Source organism: Phaethon lepturus, unplaced genomic scaffold (genome assembly GCF_000687285.1).
Source record: "Phaethon lepturus isolate BGI_N335 unplaced genomic scaffold, ASM68728v1 scaffold48209, whole genome shotgun sequence".
NCBI classification, from domain to species: domain Eukaryota; kingdom Metazoa; phylum Chordata; class Aves; order Phaethontiformes; family Phaethontidae; genus Phaethon; species Phaethon lepturus.
Window position 1 is genome coordinate 1,302 of NW_010562260.1, and position 26,712 is coordinate 28,013.

The window sequence follows — 26,712 nt, forward strand, 5'->3', positions numbered from 1 at the left end:
GACTGTTGATCTTCTCATGCAAGAGTCAGGATGTCGTTTAGAACATCCTTCTGCTACCAAATTCCGCAATCATGTCATGGAAGGAGAATGGGATAAGGTAACGTAGGGCTTATAGGACTGTATTAACCACTGTTTAAATTTATAGTATCTGTGAGAGAATTCAAAATCCACCCTCCTTATATACTTTTTTGTTTGTGTGTTTTTTTTTCTTATGCTGATTTCTGCAGGCTGAGAACGACCTGAATGAACTTAAGGCCTTAGTGCATTCTCCGCATGCAATTGTGGTAAGAGGCACACTTGAACTCTTTCAGAGCTGTATAGTTGGACTAATTGTAGTGATGTAATCTTCCACTATGGAGTTGGTTGTCCATAGTTCTTGTTTTCTTTTTTGTTTACTTTAAGTGGCTTGCATGCTGTCTCAAACGTCATACTAATCTGAACTTTAATTCTTTTTTAGAATGTAAGGTAGGAAGCTTGAAAGTGTTGAGGCTAATATTTGGTGTACTGAATGTTTAAACTTTGTTAAGCATACTTGACTGATAAAATATAAATCCTGAAATAGGTCAGTTTCTGTAGAAACTGCTTATGTTGAATACTAATGTTGAACTTGGAATACTTCTCACAATCTGTGTTTATGGGAGTTAGGTTTTCTTGAGGGAAGAGAAGTTTAGAAATAAAATGCAGTAATACTAATGTGGAGTTGGCATTGTAATAGCATGTTACAAGAATATAGAGGCTGCTATAGACCATGAACAATACTGTTGCTTTTCCAGATGGCTTCTAAAGAGCAAATGCATTTGTATTGCTGTTTGGGATTTTATTTAGAGCTTTTTCTCTTTGGCTGGCTGTTTTTTAAAGATGAACCTAGAAATAAAAGGTCAAGTCATGGGATTTACCAACAATTACAATATGTGTTGTTATGATTTCAGTTACTTGGAGGAAAGTGTTTCTTGGTTTGATTTCTCTATCTTGAGATGAAAATCATTACTTAGCTCTTCAAATGGCTTGTCCTTTTGTGTTTAACTTATTTTAATGAAATGAAGTTAGAACAACTATGGTCACTTGGGAAGAAAACAGTAGCAAGGCTTTTTGAAGTGTCTGTGACTGTAAACAATGAAGAATCAGCTGATGGCTGCTTAGCTCCACTTCTAGCTGATTCATTTGTTGTCAAGACAATTTCCTGTCTTGTGGGGGAGGGAGAGAAAGAGAGAACAGGAAGTGAAGTAGGAAAACAGATGTTTAACAAAACATCAGAGGGTACTTGAGAGAAGTTTACCTTCTGTTCTATTAATTTGGTCAAAGCTTAGCACCTCTTGATTTGACTAGTAGTTCACTTTCTCTTTTCTCAAAGACTTGATATACATAAGATTTATTGTTAAAATAGTTTAGAATATTGTATGCAGCTTTCGATAGTTTGTGGAGACTGAAAGTATGAAACCAATGTATGTGAATATGAATGGCCATTTGAAGCAGATTTTCTCATGTTTCTAACTTCTGAAGTTACCAAATTTCTCAGTAGTATTGAAGTGTTTTACATGTCTGGAAGTCAGGGGTTTAACTGAGTATTAGCATTGCAACTTCGGAGAACTTAATTTGAGGAAAAAGGGGACATTTTCCTTCTCTCGTTTTGGAGGGCTCTGAAAGCATGCTGTTCTTCAATGTTGATGTCTAACTGCTTGAATAAAATTTGGTGCAATAAAAATACTTGGCTTAGATTGAACTTTACCTGAACAAAATATTAATTATTTTTGTTAAAATTCTGCTTTATATCAATTTCATATAATTTAAAACAGATAACACTATTAAATGTCGTGTGTGTGTGTGTTAGTAAGACAATACTGATTTGCAAGAGTAAGTTGAGCTTGTGCGTGCTCCATCATGTGTGCACTGTCTCCACCTCCCTCCCCGCCTGACTTTTTTGTACGTGGTTGAGATTATGGGTGCGTATTAGTATAGTCAGCACCCAGCAAACTAGTGAAAGATCATAACAGGTAAGGAGGGATGCTTTATGCTCTGTAGGTAATCCTGCCTGCAACAGAGTCAGAGGTAATAAAGGTGATAAATGTCTTGATTAGGGAAAGTCCAAACAAGATGCTGCTGCAGGTAACTCTTCAACACCAGAAAATTAGATTTTGGATTTCCTGACTCCTGACTTGTGACTCATACTGTATGACTAGATGTTTCAAAAATGTGTGCATACAAGAAGAATGGGTACCTAGAAGTTTAGATGACACAGAGTATTTAACAAAGTAGGGTGTGTGTGTTTGGTGGTTTGTTTGGGGTTTTTTGGTGTGTTTTTTTTTCCTTATAGTTAATATGACCTGGACAAAATAATCAGGATATACTGCTGCTTTTGAGATGTCTGGTTAGTGAAGAGGATATGCATGTATTTTGAAAATTCTACTCCTGTTTTAATTTCCTTACTTCTGCAAAGTACTTCAAGATCTACAGGTGAAAACACTAAACATTAAATGGCTGATTTCAATTTGTAAACCTTTGCTGTGTGTTGATATGTTGGGGGGGATGACAGTCTGCTATTTCTATTTGTGTCAACACCTGAGTGCTATATAGTGTGTGATGTCATGTTTACTTTTCCAGCATGTAAGATACAGCTGTCTTGAGACAACCTGCAGGAAAACTATAGTAGATGGAAGCATATTGTTTTTCCTTGAGTAACCCTTAGTAAATATCAGCTTCAAGCCAGCCTGAAGTTTTGCTTACTTTAAGGCTACTCAAGCATATTATGGCATCTATCTGGGGTAACTAGGAAGAAACCTGGAGATTATTCCTCTGTAGTCATCTAGAATACACTTTCAAATTGTCCTCTTCACTTTTTATTTTCATGTACTTAAATGGGGCTTTCCTGCAGTTCTTGAGGTATACAGCTCACAGCAGGCAATATGACCAAAAAAGTGATTTATATCTTGCCATTTGAGCAAAGTGCTCCACCTGCCTGTATGGTGACCCTCTTGCGACCAGCATTAAGGGCAGTTCCCTGTTGGAATGAATTGCTCTTTAAGTGGCAGGATTTGGTGTGGTTGAAGCCTTCCTAAATTGTATAGGCCAGAGTATTTTCTACCCTTTACATATCAAATCTTACATTTAAGTTTTGGATGGTTTTTAAGTGCTTTTATAGTGTTTTACAAGACTATCAAAGTAATAAAGGCTAAAGACAAAGTAATGAAAATTGGGGTCTCAGTTCTGCAGGCTTTAAGCAGATAGCTACTGCATTAAGTTTGTCCTGAAACATTAGCTGATCATTTCAGCATGTCTTTTAGTTACTTCATTTCAAAGAAGAGTTGTTTCAGCAGTGTTTACTTATTTATTTTGAACTCTTAGTACAGTAATAAAACTGTTGTGGAGCTTGTTAAGATATGCAGGTCAAAAATAACACCAAAATATAATCCTGAAATTAGGTTATTATGCATTTTACTCTTTTAAACTCCTGAAGATTTGCTGCTGTAACCAGTGATCAAAATGGCCCAATTTCCTGACAGTGGTAGGATGCTTGTCCTATTATTTTCACAGTTGTGTTGCCAAGGCTTTCACCTTTGGTGACTTAGCGCTGGTGAACTGTGGTGCATACAGAACTTCCTAGAATTTAAGATTCTGCAAGGGGCGTTGGTACTAACAGTTAGGACAATGAAGAAGTACTAAACATTAATGTTAGTAATCAGCGCTGTAGTGTGAAGAAAGCAAAATGCTGATAGTACATATGTTAAAACAAACAAAAACCTATTAACTCTGTCTTTAGTTTTGCCCCAGGGTGATCAGAGATTCAACTTACACTTAAATAATAGCTTCTAGAAACAACAAGGTAATGCACTCTATCCTTATCCTCTCTATAGAGTAGAAAGGCAGGATGAAGTAGTGATAACTGAACAAATCCAGCCATAGTGCAGTGCTGAAATTGTTGTACTGGACTCTTTCATGGGTCCTACAAGGTGAAGAATCTTTGCCATAAGCTGAACAGTGGTGCTGTCTGGATTTAAATTGTTCAACAGTAAGGAGTGTAATGATGTTGAATTTCCATTGCAAACACTGAGATAACAACAATTCCCAGGAACTTGTATTATGTTGTACACGGTATAATTTGGATTATGATAATTTTTATTTCCCTTCTTTGTAAGGCAGCTAAAGAATATGGAGAATGAGTAAGCTGTTCTTGTCGGTGCATTGCGTCAGATTAGTTTTATAGTCATTCTATTCTACTTAAATAGTGGGGCTTGTGCTTTTACTTTACAGTTGCCAATACATAAACAGTTCTCCTTCCTTCTAGAAGAGGTTGTTTGGGCTCTAGATGAAGCAATGTACTCAAAATAGTCTTGTCTGCCATGAGAAGGTGGTATTGGAAGTAATGAGCAGTACTACTAGTGAAGCATATAGGTAATTGAGAGAAAATGAAAACAAAATTCAGTTGTTCAGTGAAATCTATTTGTCAAAGTCACTAGTTGCCCAGAAATACGTAGTAGGAGGCTGAGAGTGCTCTGATACAAAAAATTACTTGAAATATGATGTCACTGGAGTGTGACTTCTGCCTTAAGGAGGCTGTATTCATGCCATCGTTCGATAACTGCTCCAAAACTTGCCCTACAGCATACTCAAAAGTGGCTTAGAAAACCAATTTAATTTCCCTATCAACGCTTTACTCTAGTCCCTGCCTTTTGCTATAGATAAGTTACAATTTAAAACTGCTTATCTCTTATTCTAATTCTCCATTACGTTAACAGCAGACTCCTGCATGAAGTGTACAGCGCTGTGTTGTTCTGGAGGCTTTTATGTTCCTAAAATGCCAAAGTCACACATGGCACTGTGACTTTTTTTGGCAGTTATATTTTCTAACTCAAAACTGAAGTTATACCTCTTCGGATAATTTGGCAACAGCACTCTGCATGGTAGTGTTCCTGTAATGCTTCCATGGAATTGTTGGGACTGGTGTTGCAAAAACTGTGTTTTAGGGTTTTCTGCTCTTTTTTTCACTCTTCCCCCTGAAGAGATGCAATTAGCATGCCAAGTCCTAAAAGCAGGGAGGGAGAAAGAGTCATTAGATACAGGTATGGTTATCACACTTAAGGGAAAGATGATAAAAATTATATGCAGTGAATGGAGAAGGAAGGGTTGGAGGGATTATAGTTTTTATAACAAACTGGAAATATCATGCTATTTTTTTATCTGGTGGTCGTAATCAGCGCGAGGTGACCAAGAGGAGTGAAATATGATATGTGACTACTATCTGAGCATCTCCATGCATCCTTGTGAGCATGTGCATAGCTGGGAGAGGAAGCTCTTATCCCTCCTGCTGCTAGTATGTAAGCAAACAGCTTGAGGTCTGCTGGCCTACTGCATGGAACCAACCACCGAGGTTGTAAATAGTTGGGATAGCTTTCTTTTGGTTTTCTGCATGTCAGAACACCAAAAAACGTTGCCTCACCTGGAAAAACTGTACAGTGATACTCTAACTTAAATTCCAAATTTAAATAAACTGAAGAGCTGGATAGGGAATGTAATACGGGTTTGCCTGTCATGTACAGGACAACAGAGTACTACAGACACATTTGAACATAAATCATCTTTACTATGTAATGTTTTATGCTTCACAAAGCTGTGTGGTAAGTTAATAGCGCTGTATGTGGAAACTATTCTTTTGAAGAACAGAACATCTCTGGAAGCTAAAACTGCTTTATGTTTTAACTTTGGATTTTACATATAGTAAGCCTTAAACTTTCATGTAAACTTTAATAGGATGGGAGCATCTTAAACTTCCCAATTATCCTTCTGCTTAAGGAGGCTAGCAGTGTGTTTGAAACAGAGTAAACATTGACCAAATATGAGCATGAAAATAGTGAGGTGCCTGAGGTCTGACAGAGCAAAGGAAGCTGGTGATTGAACTAGTGGTGTATTCATTAGAAAAGTAAATGTGATTTGCTGCACTTAATCTTCATTCTGTTTCTCACTGATGTGTCTAAGAATGTACATTTTCTTTTTTAACCTGGTGAGTCTTGTGGACCAGAAATGTCTTTTCTCTGTGATAACTGCTAGCAGTAAAGAAGATGTGCAAACACAGAATAGTTGGTTTCATCCAGAAACAACCAAACCGTGTTTCTAATAAATTGTTATTAGAAATTTCTAGGACTTCAGGTTTTTGAATATAGTAAGTGAATGCCTCATTTTCTTTTTTTTTATCCACAGACATTTGTTGTTAGAATAGCAGGCTTGATTATTTTTTTAAAAGAAAACAACCAAAAACTGTACAAGGTGAAAGGAAAACTATGAAATAGCAGTGATTACTTCTGAGAAGTGAAGTGATTCCTAAATACAGGAAACTTTTTTTCCTGTAATCCTGAAAAATAATACAACACCCAATGAAAACAACTTAATGTGGAACTACAAAACAAAACCTCAGGCAGTGTCAATTTGTTATTGCTATCTGTTATGCAGCTATGCAAACAATCCATGTCAGCTCCTATGTAAGCAGTATGAGAACTTGAGTTGGCCTGATGTGTTCTGTGCTGTCATGCAGTCTTAAATATGTGATGAGCTGCTTTTGGGTGCTTTTCTTGATAGAATGTAAGATGGGGAAGCCTGTCTCGTTCAGAGTTTGAAGAATGGTGGCTGAAAATATGGCATATGAAAATGAGACAAGTTGAAGGGGCATCTGAGAAATGATATAGGAGGATACATGTAGCCACATAAGGCAGGAAGGAAATTCATGGATAATTTGCTGCAATGTTGTCGAAAACCCAGCAAAAAGAAATTAAGTAATGAAACATTACATATAGCTGTATTTCTGAAGGGCATAGTAGAATGGTTTCTACTGTTCTGTTTAGGCTCAAACGTTTTCTGAAACTTCAGTCAACCTTTTTCCCCTGACTGCTGCTTTCTGTCATGTCAGAGGATGAAGTTTTTGCTGCTGCAGCAGAAGTACCTGGAATACCTGGAGGATGGCAAGGTCCTGGAGGCACTTCAAGTTCTACGCTGTGAACTGACACCTCTGAAATATAATACAGAACGCATTCATGTCCTCAGTGGGTAAGTGTTTGGACTCAGAGAGCTCTTTCGGTGTAATTTTCTGAGGAATTCTATAGCTTTTTATAGCTGACACTATAAAAACTCCAACTGTATTAAAGCTACTATCCTATTGATTAATAAACTGTAGTGAGATGTGCTAAAATGGTGAGTAAAGGATACTATTCAGTAGACCATGTTCTATTTCAGATGCTTCAGAATAACCTGATTATGATGTACTTTTATAGTACTAGAACCCAAATTAATACATACACATGTATGGTCATCTGATCTTGAAAATTATTAGCCTATAGGTGAATATAGTCTGGTTTGTTCTTAAATGAAAATAAGAGATTTCTACCTTCCTAAAATATCTTTGTGGGTGGTTGTTTTTTCTATTGCCAATTTGTAGACATTTGTTCTGAAGATGATGCATGTTTGTGTGGAAGAGTTCCCTGCCTCTTTTTCTACCAGTCTCAAGCTTAAGTCACCTATTTCCAGTTCATTAAGAATGTTATGATATAGATCATCCTTAAAAGTGAGAAGAATGGTTCCAGAAAAACTTGGTCTGTTGGTGTGTGTGCACTTTTTTTAAACAGGTATCTGATGTGTAGCCATGCAGAAGACTTGCGTGCAAAAGCAGAGTGGGAAGGGAAAGGAACAGCTTCCAGATCTAAACTTCTGGACAAACTCCAGAGTAAGATGTTCTAATGTTTAGAATTTATTCACACTGCTGTAAATCCAGTACATCTTTCATAATGACGTATCCCAGGGAATTGACTTTAACTGCCTTTGCCGGTTGTTTTTGTATTTTTTGGTTAATGGGGATGCCTTTAGGTGCCTTTACCCTTTGGTCTTCTGTATCTAAACTTTTGCTGTCTCTGATAAACCGTTTGTAATAGGGGCTCTTATTTCTTAGCTCTGCTGCATGCACTAATACTACATGCAGTTTGGGGGTGGAGGGGAGTGTTTTGTAAATGCCAGCTATACTAAGAGATTGAAGCCAAGTGTGGCCTATAACCACTGGTGATACTAGTACTGCTTTATAGTGGTTTCAGACCTTGCTATGAATTATGGCTTCTCCTTTCTTTCTTGTGGCTGTTGTAATACTATGTACCGGATTTGTAAAACCTATGGCATTCTTTATTTTGATAGTGTTGAGAGAATTCCTTAAACGAACACAGCTGATACTGTTGTTTTATAATTTTACAGATTTGGTTAAATACTAGGTTTTGAGTTAGCTTGTGTAAATGGTGCTTGTAGGTCAGGACAATATATACTATAACTACAAATACCTTGCATACAGCTCTGCTTCCCAGAAGTTCACGCTTCTAATTACAGAGATAGAGCTGTAAATTTGACAAGCTGTGTGCACTCTTTTCCTGTAGCTTTTAAGCTTTATTTACTAAGGACTCTTCCAAAAACACCCAAATGAAAATATGCACTTAGCTGTAACTTGGTTTTGATGTATTTGTTTGTTTTTCTTAATAACTCTTTTAAAGCGTACCTACCCCCATCAGTGATGCTTCCTCCAAGGCGTTTACAGAACCTGCTACGTCAGGCCGTGGAACTACAACGGGACCGGTGCCTATATCATAATACCAAACTAGATAGTAATCTAGATTCTGTCTCGCTGCTAATAGATCATGTTTGTAGTAGGTAAGAAACCCTTTTGACCTTTAAAATGGGCAACAATACTTTTTCTTTGTATTTTAAAATAGTATAGTTGTACCTACTGTTAAAAGGAACATGAAAACTATTCTGAGTTGGTTTAACAGGAATTGACTAGGATAAAACACTTCTCACTAAATGAGTAGCGGGGGGAGTAGAGAAGGTGTGTATAAAAGACTTTGGTAGCTGGATATGGGATAATGGGGTCAGACCGGAGCTTTAAAATTTTAATCAGATGGGTATGACTAGAATGTATTACTATGCTAATCCTTAGCCACTTGTTTCCCATAATTTTGGACAGACAGTCTGTTTGTTCATCAACATGTGATTGCTGTGTGTTTTCACTGGAGAATCACTAGTATGTTACTTATCCAGACTTTGTCTTCAAGCTTGCTGGAATGCAGAAAGCCTACTGAAGCATACTTCATGAAGTCAACTCACAGCTTCCATTTTTAATAGTGGACAGTGAGGTGCTTTTGAACACAAAGGTTAAAACAGCAGAAATGTGCATATTATATATTATGTAAAACATAAAAATTATGTTTTACATAATATATAATATGAATGATATAAAGAACTATTTTCTCAGATTTGTAAGGTAGTACGAATTGAATGTTTCTTATACTTACGTATTAGCTCTGCGACTATCTGGATAACGTCTTTTTTTAACAAAAAATCTGAATCTTCAGAATACCATACTCTAGTAGACATGAGGCAGAAAGATGTTTGCTTATAATAAATGTCTGAATTGAATGGTTTTTTATCATCCAGGAGAACTTAGCCAAGAACCTAAAAACTCAGTGTAGCTTTTATGGAAGACTGCTGTGCATGGTGTAATAAAGGAGTGAGGGCTAGGACACCTAGAAAAATAGGGGCTTTATATGATACCCTATGTGTGTGTTCATGTAACAGGCCAATGCTTGGGCTTAGAGGGGATTTTTTTTCATGTTAGGGTTAGCTCATCTGAGGAAGTTAAGTATTGATGAACTTGCTTATAGAAACTTCCTGAACTCAGCTGCTTTGACTTAGGTTCTTGAGTTACTTGGGATCTGTTTTTAAAGACGCAGACTTCTATAGTACTTCACTGTAGCCATCCTAAGGTTTTAAAATTAATATCCTTGGCACGTCATGTATTCAAGTTACTTTTTTAGACTATCGTCTAGCTTGCAATTTGCTGTATCATATTGTTGCAGCAGTTTTGTGTGTGTGCATGGAAATTTGATTGTTCCCCACTTTAAGAGCTATTGGAAATTATCAGATACTGGAACTGTGGCTTCCCTACTTCAGAAGTGAGTCTTAAAATCAGACTAATAGAGATTTAATTTTTAATCTTCCTACAAGTACGTAAATAACACTGGGTGTTCTGAAGGGGTTTGATGTGATTAATCAAACCCCAAAGATCATTCAAGCCAACAGTAAAGAGCATGGTTTACTGAAGTCGGACTAGCTGAAGCCGGATATAAAAGATACTATATGCCACAAATCTGGTCTTGAATTTCAGCCATCTCAATCTGTTTGCTGACGTAAGTTTGACCATAGTTTCTGGTGTTCTGGTTTTTTTTTACCTAATGTGGTACTTCCTAAGCTTGTGTATTTGGTATGTATACATACATACTCATGACTACTTTAATTCCAAAAAAACCCCACTTCAAAATAAAGGCTTCCATTCTGTCCTCAACTCAACCTATTGTACCTACCTGTTGCAGGGGTCTGAGATCAGTATGTGGTGCGCTGTACATGCTGCCATGCTTGGGCATAATGAGGTGAGTTAAAGACAGTGGAAGCCAAATTTTGATTAAACTGACAGAAGTAACAGTAATCTAATAGCTTAGACAATTTAAGTTCTGTACTACTTAAATGATAGAACACTGACAACTTTCCCTTTTTTAGTTGGAACTAATCTGTTTTGAACTTCTGGCAGTATTTTGATCAAGCATGCTTGAATTGCACTACTAGGTAAAATGTTTAACTAAAACTTAATCACTTCATAAAAGTGAGAGACAAGAGAGAGAAACTGCTGAGAGTGAAGGTGAGAGGTTTCATCTTATTGTGTCTGAGATTTTGATGATGGAGAATTGATGCTCTTGGGGGTGGTCACTTCTGGTTTTAAGAGCCTTCACACTAGTTGAGTGTTTTGTTTGGTCTGTCATCCCCCCTCCTTGAGTTCTTTTGTCTTGCCTACATGTAAATAAACTTTAGTCTTAGTTTACAAACCAACAGTAAAACTCAAATGGGAGCTGAATGCTGCTGCTTTCTAGGTACTAGATTGCTGTAGCATTTTTGAAAAAGAGCCATTGTGGAAGTTGAGGAATAAATCTTCCATTGTAGGTACGGGGAATTAAAAAAAAGTAGCTTTTTGTTTTATTTAGAATTTTGAACTTCTGTAAATACAGCAACAGAACTTTATTAGATACTTTATTTCAGTATGTGAACAACATGATTCAAGTGTGTTGTGCTGAACAGAACAATTTGTAATGAAGCACTTCAAAAATGGAAAAAAAAAAAACAAACCAAAAAAACCACAAAAACTTCGAGCTACAATTAATATCTAATTACCAAAACCAGAAGCTGTTAGACATTTGGTTTTGGTTTCTTGTTTCGAGACTGCTGCTATCTCCTTCTGCAGAAGGTTTATTTAATATATGCTTTGCTATCTGTGAAGTCAACTTGTTGGATTGTATGTTTCATTAGTTAGGTGAAGAGAACTTCTTCTGAGAGTACTCTGATCTGACTGGATTGTGAATAACATAATTCAATATTGGGATGTGTCTGCAGCAGCTGTATCAACTGTGCCTGTTACCATTTTCAGGAACCCAAAGGCCACCTTACTATGAAAATTGTGTACTCCAGCATTATACTGCTTGCTCTTCGTGTCTACAAAACCTTGGCTGCTTTTCTTAAGTTTTAAAATACAAGCGCTATTGTTCTACAGAGCTTTTTTTTTAAATACGCTGAAAAGGCTTTCCCGGGACACAGTGTGCCCCTTGTACTTTGTATGAGTTATGGATAAAGACTCTTTCACCTTCTAGAGCAAATTGCTGCTCCGAGGAAAAACATTAACTTATTACAATATGGCTAAATAATAACGAAAATAACGAAATGCTCTTCCTGTAGTGTCCATGTAGACTTCAAGGAAAAAAAATCTTCTTTCATGGGTGGGGCTTTTTACCTTGGGCTCAGTGGTGTTCTAGTGGCAACTAGACAGCTCCTTGTCAGCTTAAAGCAGGAGCAGAACAGACCTGTGTTCTCTATGAACAAGTAAGTAGATATTCCCAAGGAAGCCAACTACAGATATGTATAGGTACGTTTTGTTTATCCTCCTCTACCATAAGACAGGAGTGAGGGTTATATGGTTGTTTAGTGCTGCTTGATAGTGTTTAAGGAAGTCTTTAAGCTGCTTGATGCTTTAGGAAGCATCTTCTAGTAAAAGAAAATTGATTGAGAGGATGTAGACCCTCTATGAAGCAGAACTCTTTCTAGCTTCTGGTAAGAAGGAGCCAGGCTGACAGACACCTGAAAAACTACCACCAAACTGTATTTTTAAACACAAATTTAAAGGAAGTAGAGGGGTTTTTTTTAGGCCAGTTTATCTCCAGTGATAAGTACAACTGTACATTCACAGAGACTGTTGTTGTTGCATTAGTACTGTTGTGTCTCATTAGAGTTGTGTTGCCCTGTTGTACTGAGCACCATAAAAGCTTAACATAAGACTAAACCACTTCAGGATGTCCGCAGTTCAAGAAAAAATGTCCGTGGTTAGAGACTGCCTTTTAGTGCGTCTGAACAATGAACTTGTAGTTACTGCAGTATTACTTATAAAAGCAGTCTGCTGTAAAAGCCTACATTTATTTTAGCTTAGCTCTCAAGTTCTTATACAGTGGGCAAGCTGTAAATAAAATAAAACTTGTCTCCAGTTCTTACCTAACTTAATTATTTTGACTGTTAGATTTTCCTCATATTTTGACTGTTAGATTTTCCTCAGTGTGTAACTAGAAGATTAAATATTAGCTCTAGAGAAGTGTTTGACTCTTCTCCTTCAGTAGTTTATCATATAATATCTTGGTTGATAAACACTTAATGTTTTACAAAATAACATAGATTTTTGTGAGGGAAAAGAGTTCAAGTTGAAAGCTCATAATGGTAACATGTTAGTTATGTTCAGCTATTGTGTGTGGTACTCTACAAAGAAAGTGAAAAATTACACAAAATTAAGGCAAAGAAACACCTAACTTGTTTCTCTCTTGAATGTGATCTTGCAATGAGACTATTCTTTTACTCAACTGCTATGTAAGAATCACTTCTAAGGATTAAGCAAGATAAAGCTAAGGGAGTTAGGTACTTACAAAAACCTCACATGTAAATAAAACATTGCACAACGTAGGGTTCAAAGCGGTTTGGACTCCACTATTTTCTATACATAATAGAAGTGTATAGTAGTAAGCTGTTATGCTCCTAATGAGGTCAGGTTTATTCCAAGTTATATGAAAGCATAACAAATGATGTAAGTAGAATGAGAATAGTTCTAAGTTCCTACAATTATTTATGATGACTTGGTGGTGTGAGCCTTTTACCAGATAAGACACTTCATTCTGTACTTTCTTGAAGCAGCTGTTAATAGAGGAATTGTCTAAGTTGTCTGGTTTTGCATTTAAATAAGTTTTTGGTTTAGCTTTTACTAGCTTGATTTACAAAAAAAATCTCTTACTGCTTTCTTATTAATCTGCGAATACATCCCTTTCTTTTCCCAGGAAACAGTTCCCATGCTATACACAGCAGATACTAACGGAGCACTGTAATGAAGTGTGGTTCTGTAAATTCTCCAATGATGGCACTAAACTAGCAACAGGATCTAAGGACACAACTGTTATTATATGGCAGGTTGATCCAGTAAGTGTGTAACGTGTTAAAATGTGTATGACTTGTCTTTCCCTTCCCTCTCCACTTGCTAGGGTGGTTTGATTTTTTTTTTTTTTTTTTTGTAGGACAAGCTAACATGTACTGTAGCGTGCTGACTAGGGTATTTCTCTAGGATGTAAAAGACTGAAGAACATAGTCAGTGTAAGTTAGCAAAGGAGGACACTTGAAAACCTGACACCAACAGGCTGCTTGGGGGCAGGAACTTTGTGTAGAGCCTGCTGGTTCCAGCCAAGGGAAGGAAGGAGAAGCCTTCTTCCTTCCCTTTGAGGGAAGGAAGCCTTCTCAGCTTGAAGGCCTTGAAGCATAGTGTGAGAGCAGAAAGAGCATGGCAGTGAGGAACCATTCTAAATCACTCTTAGCAAGAGTTCTTCTGACCTATGTAGGTGACTAACCCTTTTCTCGTTATCCTGTTACTACTAGTATGCTTGGATTTAAATGCTCAATCCATTTCACTATTTGTTACTCTATTTCTGAGTAATAAAATGGTATGTGCTAAACTGAAGTTGCATCAGTATACCACTTCATGTAAGATTTGCCTTGCCGTGACATGAAGGTTCAAACACTTGTCAGAATCCACTGACACATGGAAGTATACCCAGCCATTTTCTTGCAGATTGCGGTTTTAGGTTTTGATACTAACATGTGGCACTGTTCCTCTTATGAAATATCCTTCAGCTACAAGATTTATCTTTCCTACCCATATCTATTCTTACATAAATAAAAAGTTTAAGTGGTGATTCTAAGACTGTTTTAATTGACTGGTAGAAGTGATGTGAAAATATGTCCATGTGTTTCACAACATTTTAAAACTGCAAATAAACTTGAACATATGCACACAATATTTGAAGTTGTTAATGCTTGTAAAGAGCTATCAGAAATAAGATTCTTACAGTTTTTAACTGCAAACTGGTGTACTTGAGTGGAAGATGAAAGGTTTTTGTGGTTCTGTACTGGCTTTCAGTAGGATTTGAGAGCTGAACTTAATCCTCTCCTCCCACTGCAGGTTAGGAAGCCATATAACTTGAGTCCTTTTTGTTATTAAGAAGATGGGAGAACTTGAAACCCTTTTCCATGCGCATAGTTGTTATAAAGCCCCTGAAGTAACAGCAAGTGCTGTGGGTTTTTCAGGCATAGAACCATTGTGGTTGGTTTGTTACTGGAGTCAGTGTGCTCTGGGCCAAGAGATGTGTAGCAGTTGACTTCTGTAATTTATTTAGGAAATGATCTGTATTTTTTGTTTTGTTTTGTTTTTTAACAGAGTAATTCTAAGTAAATTAAGGATCAAATGTTTTTGCTGTTGATTTGTCACTTCGTTGCAGAGGCACATCTTCCTTTTCTATTGATGGGTTTTAATACCCAACATCTTGATTAGCACATTTTATAGTGAATTGTTAGCTAATATCTAATTAATCAAACCAAAGCAATGTTTTGTGAGTGTTTTACACTAACCCTTTTGGCCAAGGGTTGCTAAAGGAACAAAATCTCTAACAAATAGTTAGTGGGAAAGGAGCTTTGTAGAGTTTTATCTTCTGTATTTGAGTACTTTAAAAAAAAAAAAAAAAATTGAAACCATTTCAAGGAGATGGATACCTAACTAAATTTAGGCCATGTAATTCAAATGGTTCATTTTCATATTTGCCAGAGCATGCTTCACACACTTCCTGTAGCAGTTGACAATGTCTTTTGACCCATAAGTTTAATCAGGTTTTTCAAGGCTTGAGGTATTTACAGTTGTTCTAATCTGTATGTATAAAGTACAGGGAAACATCCATCCAACTCTGTCTGGGCAAGTGATGGGAGAGCACTTTTAAATGAACAGTATTCTTTTTCCGCACACTTCCATGTGTGTGAGAATCCTTCATTTCTCCCTTTCTTTTCTTCGTCATCCCTCTTGAAGTGTAATGACACCGCTTCCATGTGTTTTCTTCATTTCATACCATGAATTTCTTGTTTCTTTTCTAAGACCCAACAACATGTTTAAGGTGTCTTAACCCATGCTTCTGTTTTCATTTTCATTAAATAATGTCTTGAGTGAACTAGCTTTGTGTGTGGAATGCATTAGTTGACTGTTACTAAGTGTGGCAGAATCTGTAGAGTACAAAGGATAAGCAGAGTAGGTGCATCACCTTGTCTGGCATTGCATCTTCTTTGATAGAAGACTTGTTCCTTACAGAAACCTTCCTTTTCTTTTTTCCTCCACTTTCTAAAAACTGTTGACATGTTTTTGGCTTTTCAGCCGAGGAGCTCAACTACTGCAGACTTAACTTGATACCTGAATAGTTGTTTCATTTACATAACAAATCTGGGAGGCTATGTAAAGGATAGAAGTGCTGAGATTTCTTTTGGTGGTGGGTGGGAAGCAGATTGACTAAATTTGGGGATGTTTGCCTGAAATAGCATTGATTGCTGTTTCAAAACTGCTATACCGTGTTTTGCTCTATTCGGAGAAAAGTATGAGATGTGAGAGATTAGTAACAGCCACAAAGTCCTATCATTAGAAGAGGAATATCCTATGCATTTTGCTCCTCATGAGTCTCAAATGTGATGCAGAAGTGACAGGCTACTTTAATTCTGACAAAAAAAGAAACACATTGGTTACAGGCAAGCTCCAGGATGTGAGATGTCAGACATGACTTAGTTTCCTTGCAGATCACTTTAGCTACAGCCACAGCAGTGTCTAATGAGGACCAGGAATAATAATTACAATGGAAAAGTGAACTTGAGGAAGTCCATTCATTTGCCCCATTTTCTTTGTGCTTTGACGGTGATTCTTAGCCCACTTTCTTCTGAGGAATTGAGCTTTTGTAGTTAGCAGAACCATCAAAGCTGCAGGCTGGCTGAGAGTTACCAAATCCCTTGCAGCTGATCCCAGGAAACAGTTCTTCATGTCACTCTGTTCCTCTGACCATGTTCTTTCTCTTTAGAATCAAGAGGTGCTCTGCTGCTTAATACTAAAACAAAAGAAAGAGAAGGACAATTTGAGAAATCAAGCTAAATTTTCAAATGAGTCACTCTTCAAAAAGAAGTAGGAGGTATAAACATCCCCCATGCAGAAAGGGGTGGGAGGGGGAGGTAAAAATGGAGGGGAGGGAGGAAAATCCACTTGCCCTTTTCCAAGAGGCTTCACAAAAATTATTATAAACAGTGTAACACTTTCTACTTTTCCTACTTTCTGTGTATGTGTGTTGTTGTCAGGAGTCAGTGCTGATACTGTATTGAGTGTTTCTGTATTTAGGCAGCCAGTGTATGGTTGTTTCACAGTATCTAGCTGTGCTATTTATTTTGATAAGCTACTTGAAAGTCAAGTTCCTCTGACAAGGCAGCAGTAGAACAGTTGTAGCATAAAGGTGATACAAGAGACTCTGCGTGAAGCGAAGTATGCTTCATTCACTAAATCTGGCAGAAAAGATGCAACAGCTTGCTATAGGCAACACTTCTGAAATAAGAACACCTCTCAAGGAAGCTTTTAAAAATATCTTTCTGTAAAACTTTTCTTGAGCAGCACACAAGGTACACTCAAGTTTATAAAAATGTTGAAGCTTGGAGGTTTTTGCTTCTCAGCGTACAGGAAGGTTTTAGTTTTCTGTTTAACTGTTACAGGCTTCCAGCATATCTTTTAAGAAAGTAACTTAATTCTGTAAAATACGGATAGTAGTACTTTTGTGTTCCAGTAAATGTGGAGAGACTTGACACTACAGAAATCTTCTATACTAAAAAAAAATGTAATGTATGACTCTGTACACAGTGGTATTTTGTGAGTTCCACACTTAGAATCACAGAAGACTAGAACAAAAATACCTGCAAGTGTTCTTGTTTTGCACATGGAACTTAGACATTTTCATTTTATGGTCCTACTCTGTAAACTAGCAACTCCTTTTCCAGTAGGAACCTATTCATGTGTCTTGTAAAATGCAGGTGCTACATTGCATCAAGCAAACTTGCCATGCTGCACTTAGATTTAACATATATGGTGTATCCAGTAGGAGTTCATTTGCACTGTCTCAACAGAATCTCTCTTGTTTCAGGATACTCATCAGCTAAAACTACTTAAGACGTTAGAAGGTCATGCATATGGTGTCTCTTATATTGCTTGGAGTCCAGATGACAACTATCTTGTTGCCTGTGGCCCAGATGATTGTTCTGAGCTTTGGCTCTGGAATGTACAAGTAAGTGGTGGCTAAGATCAAAAAATAAGATGTTGTGGTCAGACTACTGCTTTTGTTTCCATACCTAAATACGTTGAGCATGAAAGAAGTAATTTCTACAAATTTGTTGTGCAAAGGTGTGAGTGTAAAGAAGAGACGCTGCTCTTCCTGCTCAGCCTCAAGTTGGAAAAAATGACTATTGCAACCTACAAATCCTGTACTCAGTTTGTACAGAACTTAAAGTTCAAGTCTAATTGCCTGGGACTGTGCAGCAGTTGTAGTGTATCTGGTTATTGATCATTTCTGAGAAGGAGTGGCGTAAATCCATAGGACCTTAGGGAGCTACTGAAGAGAAGAACAGTAAATCAATTGAGAGAAACAGAGGGCAGAATTATTGTACAAGAGGAGTAGTTTGTTCACTGAAGATTTTAACAAGTAGCAAAAGTAAGATACAAGCTATTTTTACTTTGTGTAACCCTCCCAGTGATGTTAGTGGAAGATCCACAGAGGCTTAAATTTATGATTTCAGAACTTCATCTTTCAGTCAGACACTTGGTCATTTTGCAGTTTCCTCCATGAATTTGAAAATCCTTTTCTGCTGTTGACTTTTATGGGCACTTGAGTTGGTTTCAAAGCTTCCTCTGTCTTAGTTACGGGCCATGTAGTCTTTCTTGTGCTGCCTTGTATTCTGAACTAATTTAGTTCAAAACAAAATTGTTCCCCTTTTTCACCCTTGGAATATTTTTCTTCTGTTTAACTGACTAAATTGGCTCGGTGAAGAGCACTAGAGCTGGCACAAAGGAATAGAGAGAAGCCCTTATTGTTTTGACAATGGTAAGTCACTCATTGACACTCTGTCTTGTGAAACAGTAGTATTACAAGCTAGGGATGAAAGATAAATGTTGGCATGGAGAGCTCCAGCTTAGGGAGGAAGATGTTCTAAATACTCTGATACTCCCAACATTTTGCTAAAATGTATTTTGTCATCTCTATTTTCTTTTAGTCTCTTCCTGCCTCCTTGCTTTTCATGTTTGGGTTTTCTTTTTTCATTTCATATTGCTTCTTTCTCTTACATGTTCTTCCAACTTTTAATTCCTTTCTTTACTCATAATCTTCCAGTTGCCTGACACACTGTCTCTCCTTATGTAGGGACAAAAGAAATTGTCCCAATTCTATTCCAGGGTCACTGGAGATGCTGAAGTAGTTCTGCCTCTTTATTGCATTACTCATATGTTTGTGTTACTTTTTAATAAATATTTTGAAACGTGCACTTCCAAACACTATGCATGTCAGATAAAATCATCGATGCCTTTTTGGGAAAGGGTTCTGGTATGAGGCCTTGCTGCCTTTGTTTATTTTCCAGACTGGAGAGCTGAGGACAAAGATGAGCCAATCTCATGAAGACAGTTTAACAAGCGTGGCCTGGAATCCTGATGGGAAGCGTTTTGTAACGGGAGGACAGCGTGGACAGTTCTATCAGTGTGTAAGTTCTCTGTATCTGTTCCATTGAAAACAAAGCAAGAAATCGAAGTTCTATCACAGTCAAATTTGAGGTTCATGTATTTTCAGTTTTCATGCATGTATGCTAAAACTTCTGATCCTTTGTAACTCAAAGCAGCAATATGTTAATGCTGGTATTTCAGCAGCACTTCTGTATGTAGCAGTTAGAAGGGTTCAAGCATATTTTGCCTTTCTAAAGGAGGATTTGTGGGCTGTGAGTCTTTTCTGAGCTGCTCTAGAAAATATACTAATAAAAAGTAGAGCCTTTGTCCACAAATGTTGTTTATTCCACAGAATTTTGACTATGTCTGTCTTAGTTTTTGCATGCTGTCTTTTCTTAGTGTAAAGAGAAATTTGAAACCCTCATTAACATTATAGTGTTGATTTTGGATGGTGGTCCACAGTCTCATCTGTACTCTTGATTATTTGTCATCTGAATTGGTGCCCAGAATACCAGTGCAATATGCAAACCTCACTCACTGCCAAGGTGAGCTCCATGACATGATGTAGATTTCACATTTCACACACAACAAAGTCAGTGAAGAATGGGATTCTCTGCTCTCCAGGACAGATACCTACAAAAGCCCTCAGTTAAGACAACCAAGTCCTAATTCATTAAGTACTATCTTTTACAGGGTAAAACTGATTTCTGTAGCAGTTGTCTGGACAGAAGGTGAAAAAGATACTTGTGTCACAACTCCACAGAGATGAGACTAAAACTAAAAGTGTGTGTTTTTTTTTTTTTTCCTTCTGATCAGGATTTAGATGGTAATCTCCTTGACTCCTGGGAAGGGGTGAGAGTACAATGCCTTTGGTGCTTGAGTGATGGAAAAACTGTTCTAGCATCGGACACACACCAGCGAATTCGGGGTTATAACTTTGAGGATCTTACAGACAGGAACATGTAACTACCTCTTTCTTTGGCTTCGAATTGTTGGTTCTTCATGTTGGAAGCAGATTGAGGAAGGGTTTATGGGGCAGCATGGGAAATAAGTTATTAAAATGCTCTCAGTATTAAAAAGAAGAGGAGAATAACGTGACAAAATTAGTGAGTTCCAATTGCAGCAAGGAGCATTAGATCAAGTATTAGAAATAACTTCTTAAGCACTGGAATAGGTTTCTTGTGGCTGTTTTGACATTTCTGTCACCAAGAGTTGTCTTCTCAATTCCTGGCAAATTTTAGTAGATCCTGCCTTGAAGTTAGGAGTTGGATCTCAGTCCGTTTTGGTCTTGGGATTTGTCATACGTATAAGCAAACTATTGCAGACTTGGCTTATACTGACATAGAGGCATGCCTAATTTCAAATTCAGAACTGTCTTTACCTGATAACATTGCAGAGACAGAACATGTCTTTTGTCTTGGTGTTGCATCCTTGTTTGGTTAAGTGTACTCTTAATAATCTGTCTTATCATTTCAGAGTACAAGAAGATCACCCTATTATGTCGTTTACTATTTCAAAAAATGGCCGTTTAGCTTTGTTAAATGTAGCAACTCAGGTGAGTTGGTAATGATAAATGGAAATGCAAATAAATCTGCTTGCAACTGCTACCTGTTTTTAAATATTTTGATATATATTGGAATGTTTGACACTAACCAGTTGTATTTCCTGTAATATGAAGGCCTTAATATTCACAAAGATAGAATGCATGGCGTTCTCTGAGAAGGCAGTCTCATTCTTGAGACTTATTTTTTGACTGATTTATAGTCAGAGTTTCATACTATGAAATATGTACTATCAATTGTTGATATCCGGCTGTTGCATTGAGAAGCCAGGTACAGCAATAATTGTGGCATGCTGACATGCCTGGGGGCATGAGAATTAGATTTTATTTATTTATTTCTACTTTTGGAACCTTGGATACGAATTGGAGCTTTCCAAATGGGAGGGACCGTAGACTGGAAGTTTAATGTAGTAATTTGGTATATCTTTACACTCTTAATCTAGTAACAGTACTGAAATTGGCTTGAGTAACATACTTTTGTCAGGTTTAATTTTTTTTTAGTGTTTTAAAAGAATGCAATGAATAATGTTTAATGATAAAATAACTTTCTTTATACTACTCCTTCCCAGGGAGTTCACTTATGGGACTTACAAGACAGAGTTTTAGTGAGAAAGTATCAAGGTGTTACACAAGGATTTTACACAATTCACTCATGTTTTGGAGGTCATAATGAAGATTTCATCGCGAGTGGCAGCGAAGGTAACATCATTCCCTTTTGTGCAGAAAACTGGAACAGTGTATCCTTCTGATACCTTAATTTTATAATGCTGTTGTTAGCAGCTGTCATCTATAAAAGCCAGCAACTGGTTTATTAAGTAAGTCTGAGGAGCACTGAGATTGGGGCATACTTCAAAAAATAATTGTGTGCTAGCAGAACCTCTTGAGAGATTGGTAGTAGTAGAAAGCATTAATGAAACTTTCATATTGCTCCTCTAAAGCAAAAGCATCTGCACAGTTTTAATTAGAAGTGGGTGGGGTGTTCTTGCGGCTTTTTCTTTTTGTGGTATGATACTTAAGCTTATGGTTTGAATCAAAAATATTTCTAGAGAGTAGCAGCTTCATTTGCCTGTTGAAGATATAGGTGTGGTGAGGTTATTTTGATTTCAATAGAGTAGTCAGCTTAATTACGGAAGGAGTAGTCTCAAATTAAGCAAAGTCACAAATTAAGCAGTTGTTGACATAGTCTGGTAGGGTTTCTTGATGATCAAAGGCTATGTGGTATATGCAACTGTCTGTGACAAGAATAGAAATTAGTTAATGGTTTATACGTTGAATTGGTTCAGTTCTGTCACTGATGTAGTGCCATCACATCCCATGGAGGTCCCTTAAGATCAAGCCTATGCAGGGCTAAGAATTAGACTTGGAATATGTAAGCAATCACTGTTAGTACTATGTAACTCACAGCTGGTAGGAAGTAAGGTTGGCTAGGACATTACTACTGTCCTTTGCTGGAAAACACCTAATATGTCTAAAGGAAAATCAAATGTCACCCTCTGGTCAGACCCAGGGGGGAATATAATGACTGAAGGACAGCACCTTCAATCCAGTGTGAACGTTTTCATGGTTGAACAAGGTTCTTGGTTTGGAACCCAAGTACCCAAAAGTTCAGAACTTGTGTTTAGCCGTACTGATGTGGTTGTGTAGGTGTAGATACTACGGTGCACCAGTCCTTCCTCTCTCCCCGCCCCCTCCCCCCCATTTATTTATTACTTATTATCTTCATTGTTTAAAAACTACGAAGCAGTACTTGAAACTGATGGCACCCTATTTATATTTGGACTGTCTGAAGCTGTTGCCTCTTTGTGCTGAATTGTTGCAAATGTGGCTACTGAGAAAGTCTATCTTAAAAAACAAGCAAACAAAGCAAAAATAACAGATCACATTGTCACAGCCATTTTTAAAAAAAAAAGTAGTAATACATTGGTTACATTGTCATAACCTCTTAAGGTATGTTATCAGCTAGGTAGGCTTTCTTCTAACATTTGCATCAATCAGAAGAAAATGGAGGTCTCTTTCTGAGAGGGAAATTGACTGCTGCCTTAATCTAGCTAACTTGTTTTTTCCAAAACAAAATACAGGCATTCTGACAAGCACCGAAATACTGGTTTGTGTTTAGGCTTTGATTCTCCCAGACAGCAGAGGCTTGCGTGTCCAGTGTTTAAGCAGAGTGTGAATTGTGTTGTTTGATGAATAGCGTGGATATGTAGTCTCTTGAAATCGTAAGTGGAATGTAAACACAACCAGAACACTTGCATCAATATAAGTATATATAAAGGTGGTGTACTCGAATGAGCTGATTCAGCAGAAGACAATTGAGTTATGACACGGTTCCATGATGCTATTCTAGCAGGTAGGTCAGAGAGCAAGTTTGTTTTGAAAGGGGTTGGGAGGAGAAATAGAGGAAGATTGGTTCGTTTGCTAATCCTTCAGAATGACATCACATTTAAAGCTTTCAAATAGGTTAAAATACTTTCATTTGATATGCTAGACCTAAATACTAGGCTCTTGTGTAATACTAGTCATACGTACTTGTTCAGTTTGTATAGCTCTGTTTGGGATATTCCAAAGACATTCCTAGAGAGGTCAACTCATGGGTTTGTTAAAAGCTGCTAGTCTACAGTTGGGGAAAAAAAACCCAAAAAAAGCCCAAAACCAACCAAACAAAAACCCATCCAAACCAAAACAACTGTAGTCATTTATTCTTAAATATGGTTGGTCATAAAGCAGTAACATTTCTCTAAAAATTGCAGTGGACTAACTAGTTCACTATTCTATTTCTAGCATGTTGCTAGAAGTAATTAAAAGCTTCCTGTCACAAAATAAGATCTGTAGGGTGGTTACTGCATCTGCTTTAATATGTACAAATTAATATCTTTACCACACAAAAATTAATTCTTATCAAAGACAGTAATAGCTCACAATTTGAGACATTAAGCTTTGTTGCTCTCACTTGTTCTGTTAGTACTTTCATTAGAATGTTTTAGGTCTTAAGATCTATTTCATAAACTATAGAGCTGTGATCTGATGTAGTACTTAACCAGCAGGAGGTGGTTGTAAACATTCTGCCTTGGTACTCATAATTTTATAATGCATATACTAATCTGTAAATACAATTGTTTAAGGAAAAAAAACCTGCAAGACTTCCTTTTGAATAAGATTACAATTCTGTATCTTCAAGAGTAGCTTGGTTTCCTCTCTTTAGCCATGTGTTGGCTTGCTTACATTGTAGTCAAATGTTTTTCTTCAAATACCAAGTGTACTAGACTTGCAAGTCTTAAAAGGGAATGTGCCTCTTAATGGACAGCTTTACCCATCCCTGTGTTCTTTTGATCACTTTCAGAAGAAGAAGCTTTTAGTGCTATTGCACGTTCAACAGACAAGGGTTTTAGACATAGGTTTTTACAACATTAATGGGCTTTTTAGTTGCTGAGAGCTTGTGTGGAAGTGCTGTTTGATACGACAAATCGGTCTGTGCAGAACAATGTTTCTCATTATGCTTTTTTTAAAATGTGTATTTTATTTAGATCACAAAGTATATATTTGGCACAAGCGCAGTGAGCTGCCAATTGCGGAGCTGACAGGGCACACACGTACTGTTAATTGTGTGAGCTGGAACCCGCAGATTCCATCCATGATGGCCAGCGCCTCTGACGATGGCACTGTTAGAATATGGGGACCAGCCCCTTTCGTAGACAACCAGGATATTGAAGGTAAAAAACAGAGTGTTTGTCTGTGTCTTCTCATCACTAAAAGCTTCCATCAAAGGTGGTTAGTTCAGTGGATTTTCTTTACCATAAATAGGATAGAAATAAATGCTTCTAACTCTTGGGTTAGAATCATTACTTTTATTAAAAAAGAAGTTACTGTTTGTTTATATATGGCTGTTGATTTTTATCCAAGTTATTTATGTTTGTGGAATAAAAAGGAAACAACTGATATTTCTAAAATGATAGTCAAATTTCTGACATGGCCCTATAGAAAACTGTGGTGTCACTAAGGCCTCAGGATTATATTAACTTATTTACATAGACTTCTTAAATCTTTCCTCCAAAGCTTGAGGTTCAGTAACATACAATGTTATTAAAATTTAAATAATGCATTCTGACTACACTGCAAATTGAGTAATGGTATTACAGTGCTTACCAAAGGAATCTCCAAAGTCTGGAGAGTGAAGATTCCCACTGTAAAATCTGTACACAATTGATTCTTTCCTAGCCATCAGCAGTCATCTGTGTCCAGGAGAGAGGGACAATGCAACTTTTTTCACTGCCAAAATGCACACTTGTTCCCAACCCTTCTTATCTCCCGCCCCCCCCCGCCCCCGGAATTGTTAACAAGATGACTGCTGAGGGGTTGTTCTGTTGTCTATAGGCTTCTGTCATTACACATTCAACCTTGTGGTAAAAAGTTACAGTAGACATTAAAATGAAATACAGTATGTCCCACTGCCACAGGACCTAGTGGGTACTAGGTGTGGATGCGAGTTCAAGGGGAACCCGGACAAAGTAAATAAAAGAGAAATCCATTGAATGCTACTAGATAAATAAACACCTCTAGTTCGGAATGTCCCTTAGGTGAAAATGGCTGACAGTTGGAAACGATTTTAGGAGGAAGAATTACCTCCTCTCCCTGTTCCTGTGCTTTCTGACGCATCTGCTTCTACTGTTGGACTAGGTGGACCAGCCTGGCCAATTGCCTGTTTGTAACACCTTGAATGCACCCATAAGGGCTCAGAGCCTATCCTCCAGTTGGTTTGACTTGTGGTTTTGTTTGTTTGTTTGTCTCTATTTAGCTGCTTGCTCACTTTTTCGTAGTACCTCCATAAAATGAGCTAGTAAAGACCATAAAAATCAAAACAATAAAAACTGGATTTCTCACAGTAGTGCTTCCACAAGAGGCGTAGGTGCACGGAATAATGTCTAACAACTTAAGAATCTTAAAGGGATGACAGACGGCTGTAATTGGCACACTCCCCTGGAACTGGAATGCAAATGTGTTACGTCTTTTTGGAAGAGATGCTTTTTGTACACCGACACCTAACGTGCTAAATTAATCCCTAAATTAATATGAATAATGATATCTAAAACAAGTAAATTTTAGCATGGAATTTAGTTACATTAGTTAATGGCTTTTATACTATAAGTTCAGTAAAAGTTATGTAAATACACTGTATTAATGACCTTATAATAGAAATATTAACTATTAAGATCTTCAAGGTGTGATTTCTTTCTCTTATGTTTTTGTTTTTGCTCAGAGGAATGCAGTAGCATGGATAGTTGATGGCGAATTTGGAGCAGACGACTTCAGTTTAACTTAATTAGTCGTATTTTAAATGGCTTGGGATTTGGTGCAAACAAACATGATTGATAGCTGGACAGACATGCTCGTCATGAAAAAGAACCATTTCTGAAGCCCAGTTGGGGCCAAACATTTACCACCTTGCTTCATAGTAACCAGTCGAGATGAAGCACGTCGTTAGAACATTGTTGGACACCGTGTTGAAATTACCCCCCTCATCGGTTGTGAAGAACTGTGCTACATTCAGGCTAACCATTGAACTCAGTATATATATTTTTCCCTCCTGCCTTTTGGTCTGGCAGGCTACTGTTCTTGTTGCTCTTCTGTGTAATGAAGTTTAAATGCTTGTTTGGAACACTTTATTTAACAGTTTAGAAGGCTTGATAGAAAGAGTGCTTTAGTCTGAAGAGTATACATTGGATAGGAAAGTATTTCCTTCTCTTGTTTCTCAAGTCTCTCTCCGCCTTACTTAGCTTGAGATCTTTGCAGCTTGGTTCATGGATTCTAGCCTTGCCCGTTGCGCAGTATATATAAATTGAGATGATAAACAAATGAACTATGTCAAAAGCACTCTCAGTATCACATTTGACAAAAAGTTTTGTACTTTTCACATAGCTCGTTGCCCTGCAAAGGGGTTAACAGCACAATTTTTTAAAAATAAATTATTTATAGG

General features: G+C 37.3%; 1 protein-coding gene across 1 annotated transcript; it reads left to right on the plus strand.

Moving 5' to 3' along the window:
* Positions 1 to 26,712, plus strand: WDR26 (WD repeat domain 26). Its single transcript, XM_010294209.1, has 13 exons — positions 1 to 97; positions 228 to 284; positions 6,893 to 7,029; positions 7,605 to 7,702; positions 8,508 to 8,664; positions 13,425 to 13,563; positions 17,619 to 17,759; positions 19,102 to 19,221; positions 19,997 to 20,142; positions 20,657 to 20,735; positions 21,311 to 21,440; positions 24,266 to 24,451; positions 25,996 to 26,712. The coding sequence occupies exons 1-13, from the start codon at positions 17 to 19 to the stop codon at positions 26,019 to 26,021; spliced, it is 1,497 nt and encodes a 498-aa protein (XP_010292511.1). The 5' UTR covers positions 1 to 16; the 3' UTR covers positions 26,022 to 26,712.